At 30.8% G+C, this 14824-nt stretch overlaps 4 protein-coding genes across 4 annotated transcripts; 2 read left to right on the top strand and 2 right to left on the bottom strand.

The window, feature by feature from the left end:
• Position 1: 1 nt before the first annotated feature.
• Positions 2–2500, top strand: LOC119665747 (UDP-glucose:glycoprotein glucosyltransferase-like; the record flags this gene model as incomplete). Its single annotated transcript, XM_038074985.1, has 1 exon — positions 2–2500. A coding segment is annotated over one exon (2475 nt), but the record flags the coding sequence as incomplete, so codon positions are not given.
• LOC119668086 (glutaredoxin-C4-like) lies at positions 2420–5094 on the bottom strand. Its single transcript, XM_038077474.1, has 3 exons — positions 4890–5094; positions 4732–4836; positions 2420–2706 (listed from the first exon to the last, which is right to left on the bottom strand). The coding sequence occupies exons 1-3, from the start codon at positions 5034–5036 to the stop codon at positions 2611–2613; spliced, it is 348 nt and encodes a 115-aa protein (XP_037933402.1). The 5' UTR covers positions 5037–5094; the 3' UTR covers positions 2420–2610.
• Positions 5095–11155: 6061 nt separating this feature from the next.
• On the top strand, positions 11156–13278 carry LOC119668084 (RNA-binding protein lark). Its single transcript, XM_038077472.1, has 4 exons — positions 11156–11332; positions 11633–12457; positions 12774–13009; positions 13064–13278. Exons 2-4 carry the CDS (start codon positions 11774–11776, stop codon positions 13161–13163), a joined length of 1020 nt encoding a protein of 339 aa, XP_037933400.1. The 5' UTR covers positions 11156–11332; positions 11633–11773; the 3' UTR covers positions 13164–13278.
• A 429-nt stretch (positions 13279–13707) lies between these two features.
• Positions 13708–14818, bottom strand: LOC119668085 (N-acetyltransferase eco-like). Its single transcript, XM_038077473.1, has 3 exons — positions 14288–14818; positions 14104–14228; positions 13708–14046 (listed from the first exon to the last, which is right to left on the bottom strand). Exons 1-3 carry the CDS (start codon positions 14684–14686, stop codon positions 13845–13847), a joined length of 726 nt encoding a protein of 241 aa, XP_037933401.1. The 5' UTR covers positions 14687–14818; the 3' UTR covers positions 13708–13844.
• Positions 14819–14824: the final 6 nt, after the last annotated feature.

Here is a 14824-nt window from a genome sequence, read left to right as displayed (position 1 = left end):
GGCACAATTATCAAATCGAGATATGACAGCGACTCTTTTAAATAATTTAAAATATTTTACCAGTAAACATGCCACCGAAAACATAGGAGCCAGTGAATTACAATTTTTAACTGTTTGGGTGTTTGGTGATTTGGAACAGAAGCTGGGAAGAAATCTGTTAATAAATGCATTGGAATATCTAAAAACCGCAAATAGTATGCGTGTTGCCTTCATTCCAAATATTGAAGATCAAACTTTCAAGCCAAATAACTTAAATTACTTAGTTTGGGCTGCTATGCATTCGCTTCCTTATAATGAGGCTACGGATACTGTATTATCGTGGCTCAAACTCAAAAATGATATTCAAGATATCCCAGCCAGTACAGTTGAATATTTGTCATCCACGGAGCTTCACATAAAAATGCTAAGAGTTTATTCACAACGTGTTTTAGGACTTCGAAAGAATGAGCAACTTATCATAGCAAATGGCAAAAAAATAGGACCTTTTCAACAGAATGATAAATTTAGTGTAGATGATTATGGCTTAATTGATCGTTTTAATGCCTTACAGTATGGAGATAAAATCCGAAAGGTGCTTGTAGAGAGTAATTTAAATGATACCGATGATAAAATAACAAGCGATATGTTATTGAAACTTTATTGCAGTTTAGTACCGCGACAATCCAAAACTCGTTTTCATATACCATATGACGCGAAAGAAGAGTATTCCGTTCTAAAATTGAACCCCAAAATCAAAGATTTACCATACTTTGATGTTAATGCAGTTGTGGATCCAGCATCTCGCAGTGCCCAGAAACTTGCACCAATACTCATATTATTACGAAATACTTTTAACTGTCAAATGAGAGTATTTTTAACACCCGTAAGTCAACATAGCGATATGCCTATAAAAAACTTTTATCGATATGTGATCGAACAAGAACCTCAGTTTGAACCACATGGTAGGATATCTGATGGACCTATTGCTAAGTTTACAGGATTACCTGTTAACTCATTATTAACGCAAAATTTGCAAGTACCTGAAAATTGGCTTGTGGAATCTGTGCGTTCTGTCTATGATTTGGACAACATAAAACTAAATGAAATTGGTGGTCCTGTTCATAGTGAATTTGAGTTGGAATATCTTTTGTTAGAAGGCCACTGCTTTGATGCTATCAGTGGTGCGCCACCACGAGGACTACAAATTGTTCTTGGTACAAAAAATAGTCCAGGCGTGGTTGACACCATCGTCATGGCAAATCTGGGTTATTTTCAATTAAAAGCTAATCCAGGAATTTGGGAACTTCGGCTACGAGACGGTAAATCTGCTGACATATATGATATTACACATGCAGAAGGACTAAATACATTGTATAGCAACCAATCTATTAAAATTGTTATAAGTTCGTTACGTTCCCACGTAATTAAAATTCGTGTTGCTAAAAAAACAGGTAAGCAAAGTATGGATTTGCTTGGTGATGAGGATGATCAATATCAAACAGGAATATGGAATTCTATAGCAAATTCATTCGGAGGTTCAGTCACCAATGTACCTGAAGATGAAACAATCAATATCTTCTCGGTTGCTTCAGGACATTTATATGAACGACTTCTTCGTATTATGATGATTTCTCTACTAAAACACACGAAATCACCCGTTAAATTTTGGTTTCTAAAAAATTACCTATCCCCTCAATTTACTGATTTTTTACCACACATGGCGAAAGAATATGGATTCCATTACGAATTGGTTCAATATAAATGGCCTCGTTGGTTACATCAGCAGACCGAGAAGCAGAGAACTATATGGGGTTATAAGATTTTATTCTTAGACGTATTATTTCCACTTAATGTACGCAAAATTATATTTGTTGATGCCGACGCAATTGTACGAGCAGATATAAAAGAATTATTTGACATGGATTTAGGTGGAGCACCATATGCATACACACCATTTTGTGATTCTCGTAAAGAAATGGAAGGTTTCAGATTCTGGAAACAAGGTTATTGGCGAAGTCATCTAATGGGAAGGAAATACCATATTTCAGCACTTTATGTTGTTGATCTGAAACGCTTTCGGAGGATAGCTGCTGGTGATCGACTACGTGGACAGTACCAAGCCTTGAGTCAAGATCCCAATAGTTTGTCAAATCTGGATCAAGATTTGCCAAATAATATGATCCATCAAGTTGCTATCAAATCACTTTCAAATGACTGGCTTTGGTGTCAAACCTGGTGTAGTGATAGCTCCTTAAAAAATGCAAAAGTAATCGATCTTTGCAATAATCCACAAACAAAAGAAGCTAAACTTACTGCTGCCCAACGCATAGTTCCTGAGTGGAAGACGTACGATACTGAAATTAAAAAGCTTATGGCTCAAGTAGAAGATCACGAGAATATAGCTGAACATGAAAATTATATGCAAGGTGAAAAATCTCGCATTTCAACTTCAGGTGATGGTAGTGAATCAGGTTCCATTAAACATTCTGAATTGTGATGATTAAAAAATATCCAAAAATCAAGTGAGGCGTAGAACAAAAATTGAAACGATATTTAATTTATTTAAACAATTTAATAAAAAATATATATGGAAAGACAAATAACTATAACATTGTAAATATTTTTATCGTTTTAAGAAAAATATTTTTGTAGTGATCCTTTTTCATACATTTTCTTAACGTCCGTTCCACCACCAATAAATTTGCCGTCAATGAAACAACGGGGAACCTAAAAAAAATTGTTTGAATATAAGATTATAATTTTTATTAAGTAAAATTATGTTTTTTTTTACTTATATTTATGGTGTCTTTTGTGTTAATAACTTCTCTTTTAAGTGGAAAAAAATTTTCATTATATACATTTTCAAATAGGTTACAAGAAAGTTATAAAACAAAGTTATTAAAAGTGGTTATAAGCCACAGAATATATTTATACAAAGATATTAGGAAAAACAGTATAATATTAGCAAAATAAATTTTATCTGGCACTGCCAAATCCCTACACTATTTCAGTTAATTTTTGATGTATCTATTATTTATGAGGTTTTATGCAGAGTCAGAAAAGGTGACGACAAATAGATAGATGCGCAGACGAAGGATTTTTTTTATTATTGATATTAAGTAATAATATTTCAGCGGAAAGGATAAAACTTTTATTGCTCAAACTTTTTTGCACCTCACTTTTATTTTATTTACTCATAGTATCATATATGTCACGAAGAGAACAAAGTTCTGATTTTTACCAAAATTCGGTCATTTGTGTGGCCTGTTAGTGGAAACAGTTGCTTATTTCGCCACCGTCTATATCTGTTTTGTTTATTGCCCGTCTTATTTATATGTTTATATATGCAGATACCGTCGTTTTTAATCCTTAATGATAGAGAGAGAGAAACTCAAGTAAAAAAATAAGTAAAGAATAAGTTTTGTGAGAGTCGACAAAAATAATTCCTGTCGACTCTGTCATGAGGAGAAGTAAACATCAGAACATATTTAATGCAACTGTCCAGCGTCGGCAAGAGGTAGACATGACTACCTTGGAAACGGGATCTTAGTCACAAATCAAATATGTGAAATGAAGCCCACAGCAATTACGATATTTATAAATAATTAGAATTGTTTTAGTTGAGCCTTTAGACCTACAATAGATCTTTTAGGTCGGGTGCATTCGTAGTATATTATTTAATAAATAAATAAAGTAAAAAAACAAAAAATAATGTCACAAAGAATTTGGTTGGGATTGTCATAAACAGCGCTTTTCCAAGACTTCACCTAAAAAAACCATACGGCTACTAGTAAGATATACATCGTAAATCAGGACATAACAAATGTTGGAAATAAACAATATTCGCCTGCAAAACAAGAAAATAATAAAATATTTGCAAATGTATTGCCAAATTTCGAATATAAAAATTGGTGTCATATTGAAGATAAACGACGTCTTAACCTAATTTATTCTTCATAACACGTAACCATCTGCAGGTTGGTTACGTGGAAAATAGAGTTAAGTATTTCAGAAGTTTTTTGTGTTTCATGAGTGGATATAACATTCGTAAACAAATTCAGACAAAACTATTTTAGGCATATTTTTTCCCAATAAGTACATAACCAATCTAAATATTTTTATGTTAACCATCATTTTTTTTAACATTGACACTCTTTGATTTGTAGTCAAACATATCGGACACCCTTTTCAAAAGAGGCGCAACTCGAAATTCGTCAATTTTCAGAAAACGCAAAAAATGTTAAACAGCATAGTGTCATCCCAAAAAAAAAGAAATATATGTTTTATAATGTTTTTTTCGAAAATTTGCAATAATTAAAGCAAAGTGGAATTTTGCGTGTTGGTAGACAGATAAACTATAAGCATACATTAACTCCATACATTAACTCAAAATTGAGGAATTTCAAGTTGCGCCTCTTTTGAAGGTCTGCGATATGTATATTGACATGAAATGCATTCTCGATCGGCTTTGTACCGCCCTCGCAATGCTTAATGTCTATTTATTGTTAAACAAAAGTCTAAAATTCAATTTAATGAATATTTCGTAAATTTAAAGTTAATTTTCAATACCTATATTCGACATATCTTAAATAAAATACTGATAAGGTTTTTATTATAATAGATTTTAAAATACAAACTGCTAGAAGGAAAATATCAATTTAAATTTGCATATAACAAAAATCATAACTTCTCATTTGGACACCCGTAAATAAGTTTAGTTTTTTACTACATCAACATATGGGTATTACTTACTGTTCGACTTCCAGTGATTTCCCCAAGTATGTTTTGAATTTCATCAGCATCGTTACGCTCATCTAGTTCAATTACGGTAGGGCTTACAGAGAGCTTTTCGAATTGCTAATGTAAATGATTTTTAATTATACTAATTGTACAACTATGAATTCACAAACCTCTTTAGCCATCGTACAATAAGGACAGTAGGTTTTTGAAAATATTACTACTTTATTGCTTTTAATTGCATGCTGCACTAAATCCGCTTTTGGAGAAGTCATATCTACTACTGGATTTTTTAACAATGTACTTATATTTGAACCCATATACTTATTAAGCTTTAGTTTCTAAATTATAAAATAGCAAACTTGCCACATAAACTTAATATGTCGTATGGACGTATAAGCATTGCCAGCTGTATATTATGCCGCCTATACACAGAGAATTTGAATGAAGAAGTCATAATAAATTCAATATTGCACTCTCTCAAATTATACACCCCGCCAGGAAGACATGCTGGGCTTCATAATATACTTTTATAAAATTATTTAAATAACTTATTATCAAAATTAAGTGGAGCTCTTATTACAATGAATCATCTAAGTGGTCACAGACACTATTAAGTAAAAGTGCTTTAGACACTAATGCCTTAATTAATTCTGTATTAGAATTATTTGCGTACAAATTAGTACCATTTCTAGATTTTTCTAAAAACAAACTTTTTGGAATATTTGCTAATTTTTTTTTCGTATGATTTGAAAACCACGCATCAGAGATCTAATGTTTATATACCAATCGACAGACTTTTCAAAATTCTATAAGTAATATGCATTTTTGTTCAATTTAATAAACTCTTTTTAATATTTTTTTATAAATAACAACGCAGGTTTACATGATCATGTTTCCAATTGATTGCTCATCAATATATTAAAGTATCTAACAATTGTCGAAATGAAAACCTGAAACGATAATATAAACACTGAAACAACTTCAGCAAAGTTTGTTGACTAAAGTTAGTAATGTAAACCCCGCATAGCTTACGTTTGATAAATCAAAGAAGAATAATATATTATAATATACTTGATAACGCTAATAGTATATTCCCATTTAATTTAATTCGGAAAAAAAATTTGATATATGACACATGAAACAAAATATAAGTAAACAAAAAATCAACAAGAGGTGAGAATTTCTTAAAATGTTTGTTTTTTTTATTAATTTTGATTTTAAGGTCAATATAACGGTAGTGACTATTTTTCTTAATAGAAACTATTGTATTTAATAGAGAGGTGAACTAAAACAACAAAAATTATTTGTTCATATTATTTTAATTAATTGAATATTTGGCTAACCATATAGCCGTTTCCAGTATTGCCAAATACTCATCATCAATAGTCTTCTGAAATTATATCTGAGTTTATTATAATATACGAGTATTTCGGCTTAATACACTTCTCGTCATATAAGTTTACTACTCTTGTATGGTTCATGCTTCAGCTTAAGAAAATTATCAAAGTGTAGGCTTTTTCTTTAGTAAGCATATCTCAAAAGAACAACTGCTTATTTTAAAAATAAGATATGAAACAACAACACTGCTGGCTTATTTAGTCCAACCTTTTTGAATTCGCTTAACTAATAAACAGCTCAAATCGTATGGCTGCCAAGATTAAAAATTAGTCTATTGTGAACGATTTTTGGAAGTACCTACGAAATTTCCAGGTATCTGTCAACGAATGATTTCGCTAATTATTCGTTTTTCGTGTCGTCATTAGCTGCGTTTCAGCAAACATGATCCGCTCAATTTTACATGCAAAACAAAAACAATGGGGTGAACCAGCAATTGATCTGGTTCACTTTCTGGTTCAATGTGGAATGTATGTAAAAGATAAAAGTGGAACGTATTTTAATGTAAATGAGGTTGGCAATGCGATGCAACAGTGTAGTAAAATTATGAACAAATCTACATTTATATTTATTTATTATTGATTTTATTTATTTATTATTTATTTTATGTACTTATTTATTTAATATGTCATTATTATTTATTTCTTTGTTTGAAGTAATGTTTTAATTATTACTATTACTATAAATTAAAATGATTAAAATTAATTAAAATGATTAAAATTAATTAAAATTATTACTTTAATTATTTACGTTTTATTATTATTAAAAAAGTGTTGTTTGATAATTTATGAAAATCAATTAATTTGAAATGAATATATAAACATTAAGTTGAATACATTTATTTAATTAAAACAGAACAATACATAAGGAAACAGGCTCTCCAACATACACGTTTATAAAAAAACCATTGCAAACTGCTTGCAAGTTTAAGCTATATTCATGCTTCCTTTTGAAATAAGCCTAATTGCTTTGGTGAGGTGCATTTATTTTAACATGTGTGCTGTCAATCACGAACGGAAATTTTGCAATTGATATAAGCTAAACACTAGTTCTTTCAATTATTCTCCATACAGAAGCTTTTGGTATGCCAAAACAAATACCAAATTCGCGAAAAGTATTTATATTTGCCATATACCACAAAAATATGTAAATTTCCTTCATTGCTCTCGTTCAATTGTGACCACCACGGTTATTTTGTATTTGCTGATTGGATTTTATTAACAAATCTATTAAAATATGAAACATAATTAATATATAGAAATTGTATATTAATTTTGTACACAAACCCAACTGTCATATTTCATGCGTTGCCAATTATTTTCAAACGTGATCCGTATCGTTTCAGCAAAGATGATCCAGATCATTGAGCGGATCATGTTTGCTGAAACGCAGCAATTATTCGTAACAAATACGTTACTTTTTCTTTTTATTATTTTAGTGTTAAAAGGCATGAAAATTCATATTTTATTCACAATTAAGTAAAAAAAAATATACTTGTATTGTCATATTGTTTTCAGATTTCAATGACTCGTGACAAAGTATTTTTACCTTGAGGTTAATTTTATTTTGAGTATTTAAAAAGTTTTTTTAAATAAGTTGAAGTGCTTATTGAATATTATAAGGATTAAGGTATTTTAAATATACAATATTTTTACTTTTAAGTTCTACAATTACTTACGTTTCACTCATTTTTTAACAACAATATAATAACTATATAAAATAACGTGCTTGTTACTAATAATACCAAAAATTAATAAAATTTGACAGTTGGCAGTTGTGAATCAAAAAGAATTGTGGAGTATTATTTTTCAAGTGCAGTTACAACTGAAAGTTAACTGGAAGATATGTACGTAATTCCATAAATCGTTCACAATAGACGAGTTTTTAGTCTTGGCAACCAAGTGATTTGAGCTGCTTACTAGTTAAGCGGTTTCAAAAAGGTTGGACTAAATCAGCCAGCATTGTTATTGTTTCATATATTATTTTTATAATAAGCAGTTGTTCTTTTGTGATATGCTTACAAATGAAAAGGTCTATTGTTGTTGTTTCATACAATATTTTTAAAAGAAGCAGTTGTTCTTTTGTGATATGCTTACAAAAGAAAACGCCTATTAATATTGATATGGATAAACATATCTTTCTTAGCAGTATGCATTTATTTTTTTATGTTTTTATGTACTTTAAAATTCATAAATTTCACAATCGCCAAACTGACCTACCTTTAACAAATGTTATTTCAAGTGAATACTTTTTTACTTTTGAAAAAGAGTGTGAAAAGTGAAATTTGGTGCAACCAAAAAATATAGATGGAGAATTTTGCAAACATATCCGTAGTAGTTACCAAAAAGTAAACATAACTCAGTTTCTATACCAAAAATTAAAAATATACGTCTAAATATTTGCTGTTAAAATTGCAAAATAGACAGTATTTTAAAAGTTTTTATAAGGGTACATATATATTTTCTGTTAAAATTTTTTAATAAGGGTCTGAATACACCTGACTACAGACAAAAGCTTATGCGTATAATGCATTTATAGGCTAACTTTACAGCCACCTCTATCAACAGGTTTTTCACTACCAATCATACAAAAATATATGCAAACTAAAAAATCGCATCATTCATAACATACATTGATACCGAATGCGCCTACCCCTACCCTACTCTATCAGTAGATTTTTAGTACTAAATTTCAAAAATGAGCCTGCGAAAATCAATATAATTTATCATTCACTTAAGTGCTGCTATATAAAAAAGTAAATTGGTAGCAGCTTCGGTCCTTGTTATTAATTTCGCATGAAAATAGTATTTAATGATATTATTTTAAAATTAATTTAGAAATAATATTTTACACGCTTAAAAAATTTTGAAGAAAATATAACTAATTAAAAAAAACATTCAAAACTGCTTTTTTTTTTCATTTCACAAAAAAAAAATAGCTTACCGAACATAATATATTAAATACTGTAAAATTCATATTAAAAAAGCAATAAAAATTAAGAATTTATTGATTTAAATATTTGTGTTTTAATTTATATATCATATTTTCTTTGCTGTGATATATATTATGTTTACGTGATGTCATATTATTAACCAAATAAGATACGCACAAGTATTTTATATATAGTAACAAATTATTATACTGCAACGCCAAAAGAGGGAGTATTTGTATGATGTTTTCGTGGTAAGATCACATATATTTAATTCGTGTGGCAGAATGTTATAAAAAATAAAGGAAAGTTTCCGTTCTTTGAAAGATATTCTTTGATATGCGTGTTCTTGGAGTTTCAGTTGCTATACACTATCCTACCAAGCATGCGTGCCGCATTTTATTTTAGGTCGTGTGCGAGTTAGGCTAAGTTGCGTTCTAAATAAGGGAAATTCTAAGTTGTGCCGATAATATAGTGATGTGTCGATACGTGTTGATAAATGGCTAAATGTGTGCAGTGCAAAAAATACCAAGAAAAGTCCCATTTGGTTTAGCATCCACTTAGCCTAACTCGCACACGTCCTTAGTTTTTATAGTACGCGTTTCAAAAAAAGTTGATAGTGCTCTTGTTTCCTTTCGTTTTTATATTTTTGTATATATACAATTAAGGTCGTGTGCGAGTTAGACTAAGTTGCGTTCTAAATGAGGGAAATTCTAAGTTGTGCCGATAATGTAGTGATGTGTCGATACGTGTTGATAAATGGCTAAATGTGTGCAGTGCAAAAAATCCCAAAAAATCTCCCATCTGGTTTAGCATCAACTTAGCCTAACTCGCACACGTCCTAAAATAATAATCATCATTGTTGTATTTTAAAATTTAAAAAAAATTTATATTTACAGCTTCCATTTATTAAAGGAATTAATGTTCGTAAATTCTTGTATAAATTCTTATTTATATAACACTTCTACATATATATAGGTCGTGTGCGAGTTAGGCTAAGTTGATGCTAAACCAAATGGGAGATTTTTTGGGATTTTTTGCATTTTGCCATTTATCAACACGTATCGACACATCAATACATTATCGACACAACTTAGAATTTCCCTCATTTAGAACGCAACTTAGCCTAACTCGCACACGACCATAGATATATTAAAATCACACATGACAAAAAAGATAAAAAAGATTTTTATAGTCAGTGATTTTTGGAAGTTTTTGTTGATTTTAACAATTTAAATTTAATAGGCGTATATAAATTTTAAATTAATTACAATAATTTCTTTTGATATGTGTACATATTATAAGTGTTCATACGTGAACATATAGATTAGTAACTATATTAAGCAGAGACATTGTTTTTATTTAGTTACAAAAAAGATATTATTTAATATACTATATGTTATTTATATAGTAATATTTCAGTATTATATAAAACAAATTAAAATACTTATTAAAAGATATATTTGCGAATGCTATAATGACACATTCATAATGCAAAAATAATATATACATAATGACGTAAGCAAATATCGTTATATAGGCCGTGTGCGAGTTCGAGTAAAAGGATGGTAAATTAAGGGAAATAGTAAATTATGTCGGCATGGAAACGAATCTTAATATTTACCAGAATTTCGAGTAGGGTAAATTAAATAAAAATTGGGTAAATTAGGTGTTACCATTTTGAAAATTTTATAAGATGTTTAATAAATAAATAAATAAATTTGAAAACTTTTAACCAAAAATAATTAAATATTTACATAAGTGCAGTGCAAAAAATCCTTAGGAAATTTCAATTTACTTGAACGCGCACACGACCATAGTGAACGATATAAATGTGCCCTCACTAATTAAAAAATTAAAATGATCCAATTTATACACATCCAACTTGAGCATTTAAATTAAATGCTTTTCGCGCAATTTTTACATGAATACCATGCATAACAGCCCCAATATTTTCTTGACATGTAACAATGGTTTTTTTAAAAAACAATATGCTTATCACAATGGAGTTGCCATTCTTATGATGTAATCTTTGCTTATCACATAAAAAATATTTTTTCCATTCTTGTCAAGTGTTCATTGATTTTCGTAAGCACTGCGAATGGTGTTGCTGTATTGTGAATGGAACATAAGACTAATAGTAGGTGGCTAATTTCTTGTATTGGAGTTTTAAGTATTGTGTTGTTTGATTGTGCGATTATAGTTAATTTTGCAAATGGGCAGCTTGTATCAGTGCATCTGATACGTATATTTAAGATTGCTATCTTTACTGTGAAAGAGAAAATTAAGGTAAGATTGATACTGTACGGATTCAGCAGTGCATGTTTTTTGAACATGGCCGCCATCTTATTTTCTGAGTTTTTCCGTAATACAGAATGCTACATTGTACTTAACAATTGATTTATAAATGTAATTACTTAATATAACACGCCATCCAATTAAAAATAATGTATACGCGTTCGAGAGAATGATAATGGAATTTAGTGATAGAAAATCATCGCGAAACCAATATTTCACTTCTCATATCAAATATAAACTATATATTCTCAAAATGTATTCGGTTAATATATGTATTTTAATTTAATGCAGACCTCGCGAGTATCGAACGTGTTTTCTAAGACGGCTACACCGTGCAGACCGCGTTTTCACGATTCACCAACGTAGACGCTACATACATTCGTGTATTTAGTTAGCTAAAAATTATCGTTCCATAAAATTTCTTTCTTTAAAATGCCCGGGGCAGGCACATTTAAACTTTTCATTGGCAATCTTGATGAGAAAACTCAAGCTACTGAGTTACGTCCTTTATTTGAGAAGTACGGTACCGTTGTGGAATGCGATGTCGTTAAAAACTATGGTTTTGTACATATGGAAACAGAGCAGCAGGGCCGCGACGCCATCCAAAACCTGAACGGTTTCGTGTTAAATGATAATCCTATAAAAGTAGAAGCGGCTAAAAGTCGACGTGCACCAAACACTCCAACTACTAAAATCTTCGTTGGAAATTTAACCGATAAAACTCGAGCGCCTGAGGTACGTGAACTATTTCAGAAGTACGGGACTGTTGTCGAATGCGATATAGTACGTAACTATGGTTTTGTGCATTTGGATTGCGTCGGTGATGTACAAGAGGCCATAAAAGAATTGAACGGGCGAATGATTGATGGTCAACCGCTTAAAGTCCAGGTATCAACAAGTCGCGTTCGTCCTAAACCCGGGATGGGCGATCCAGAACAATGCTATCGTTGTGGCCGATCAGGACATTGGTCAAAAGAATGTCCGCGACTTTTTAGCGGTGGCGATCGTGGTTTATCGGTTGGTGGTGGTTATCGAGATCGTATGTACGGGCGTGATCCCTACCCACCGCCTCCACCACCCCCATTTTTGCGTGACAGAATTATGGATGGTTTTAGGGTAAATTAACTTGGATATTTAAAACATTTTAGATATATTGCATTTACCAGCTCAACTGAATTTTATGTATATTAAAAATCGGTTAGCTTTCGGATTTTAAATACACAGCTCTATAATATTTTAAGTAGCGATTTTATCAAAAATATTTTATGCAATTTGTAAAATGCTTTTTATTTAAATTTATGAAAAATCTATATTTTTTTACCGTTCCATTGTTATGCATAATTTCTAGTTCAATTCGTCTTAACAATTTAGTAGATGCAATATATTTTTATTAAAATGTTTTATGAAGATATATAAGTTTAGTATATTTCAGGAATATGACTACTATGATCGCAGATTTGATGATACCCGTGACTTATTTGAGAGACGGTATCAAAGTTCTCGAATGCGGGATTTCCCACCCCCACCATTATCGCGGCGAGAGCCAATGCCCCTTCCTCCACCGTTAAGTGGTAGTCTACGAGGTAGTAGCTTATCACGTGGTTATGATTCTATGTTTAGTCGCCGATCGCCACCTCCAAGAAGCAGTAATGGTCTTAGTCGTTATGGGTATAATAGAACAAGAAGCTTTAATAAGTAGTTATTTAATCAATTTATTTACAGATATGAAGATTTCAGTAGAGATTCATTTGATGAAAGATTAATTTCATCAAGGGGAATGCGTGGTCCTTCACCTCCTGGGCGCCGTTATGCACCGTACTGAGATGAACTGTATGATAGTACAGTGCGTTTATGGTTTAATTTGCAACCAATGGAAGAAGAATTTCGGTACGCACGCTTGCATAAAACAATCGTACCACAGTAATACTTGCATTAGGCTATGTTATATCCAATAATCTCAACTTAATGCATGACATCTTATCATAAAATATACGTTTCACTTATAACCAAGATAATATACATTTATTTTACACAAAATTTTGTCCCCAAACACATTAATTTATTAAAAAAAAGAGTACTTGTATGTTTAATTGTATCTTTTTTCGGTTATTTAGCTTTATTACATATTCATGAAAAATATGTTTCTGTCTTTTTTTTTTTCTTATTTACTATCTTTCTTTCATTTCGCTTAGTATTGAAATTATGTTCACAATATATAATAACAATAAAATAAAGCTACATCAAATAATTGAAGTTTGTTTTTATTAAAAATTAAATAGTCGCAAGTATTCTTAATCAATGCCTAAACAGCACCGTTTTCTACAAATATAGATTGTACTGTCTTAATATTATGATTAAAAAAAATACGACTTATTAAAAATATATTCTTTATAATACATATATTAATAAAAATTTTAGTAAACAGTAAATGATTTAAAGTTTCTACATGTGATTTGCTACTAAGTAGTAAAAATGTAAAAATTCAACAAAGAAATAGCTTTAGTTATTGATATACAAGAAAATGTTCAGTTTTTGTAATTTTTTGAGCAAACATTTTTCCAGCCTCAGTTGGCGCACTAAATGCGATTTTGTCAATAGGAATTTGTTCACTAGGTAAAGTATTCAGTTGAACAGCTTGAATTAGCTTAGAAGCGATGCGCATTCGTCTATGTAATGGTGAGATCCATAGGCGAGAAATTCCACACCTAAATTGTTTAATATAATATTTAGGATATAAGCAGGAATAAAGAAATGTGACTTACTTTGATTCATATTTTTCTTCAGTACAACAATCTATGCCTTTAACGGACATGTATTTGTTGGCGAAAGAAAGCGGCTCAACCAAACATAACCCAACTATTTGGCTTTTACGCACAGCACAGTAGCACTAAAAGTTCCGTAGGTCACAATTTTTATATTAATTACTTAGTCTTAAAAAATACTTACAACAAATATTCCTGGAAATATATACGATGAAAACCCAAGTTCCTTATCCACTATCTTTAATATTTCTGTCAAACGTTCTTTTCGCTTAGTATGCGAGTTATTAGTTAAACGAATTATGCGACCATCGTTTCCCCACTCTGGATAGATTGCAACAATATCTTCATCAATCCATCCCTTATAACGTAGAATATTCAACGAAGAGTGGAATTCGCGATGGAGTTTTTCTTCTTCAGGTTCGTGTACATTATATAAAAGTCCACATTGCTTGCACTGCTGTGGACCAAATTGTTTTTGACCTGCGTCAATTTGATACTGGTCTCTACCTTGACCCATCCAATTACGATAAATTGCACGTGAAGATGTTTGCTTAAGAGGTTGATAACAGCCCGATAAAAACATTGGATAAGATTGTTTTTGCGTTTCCTCCTGAAGTTCTAAAGAGTCAGATTGTAATGCAGGCGGCGATGTCTCTGAATAAACATGGAGGATTCTATTTTCAGTACTGCATATGTTGTTTTCAATTGTAGGTGGCAGATT

The sequence above is a fragment of the Teleopsis dalmanni genome, chromosome 1, assembly GCF_002237135.1.
Source record: "Teleopsis dalmanni isolate 2A chromosome 1, ASM223713v2, whole genome shotgun sequence".
In the NCBI taxonomy this organism is placed as follows: Eukaryota; Metazoa; Arthropoda; class Insecta; order Diptera; family Diopsidae; genus Teleopsis; species Teleopsis dalmanni.
Note: the sequence above shows the minus strand (reverse complement) of the source record. Positions and strands in the feature narration are given on the sequence as shown.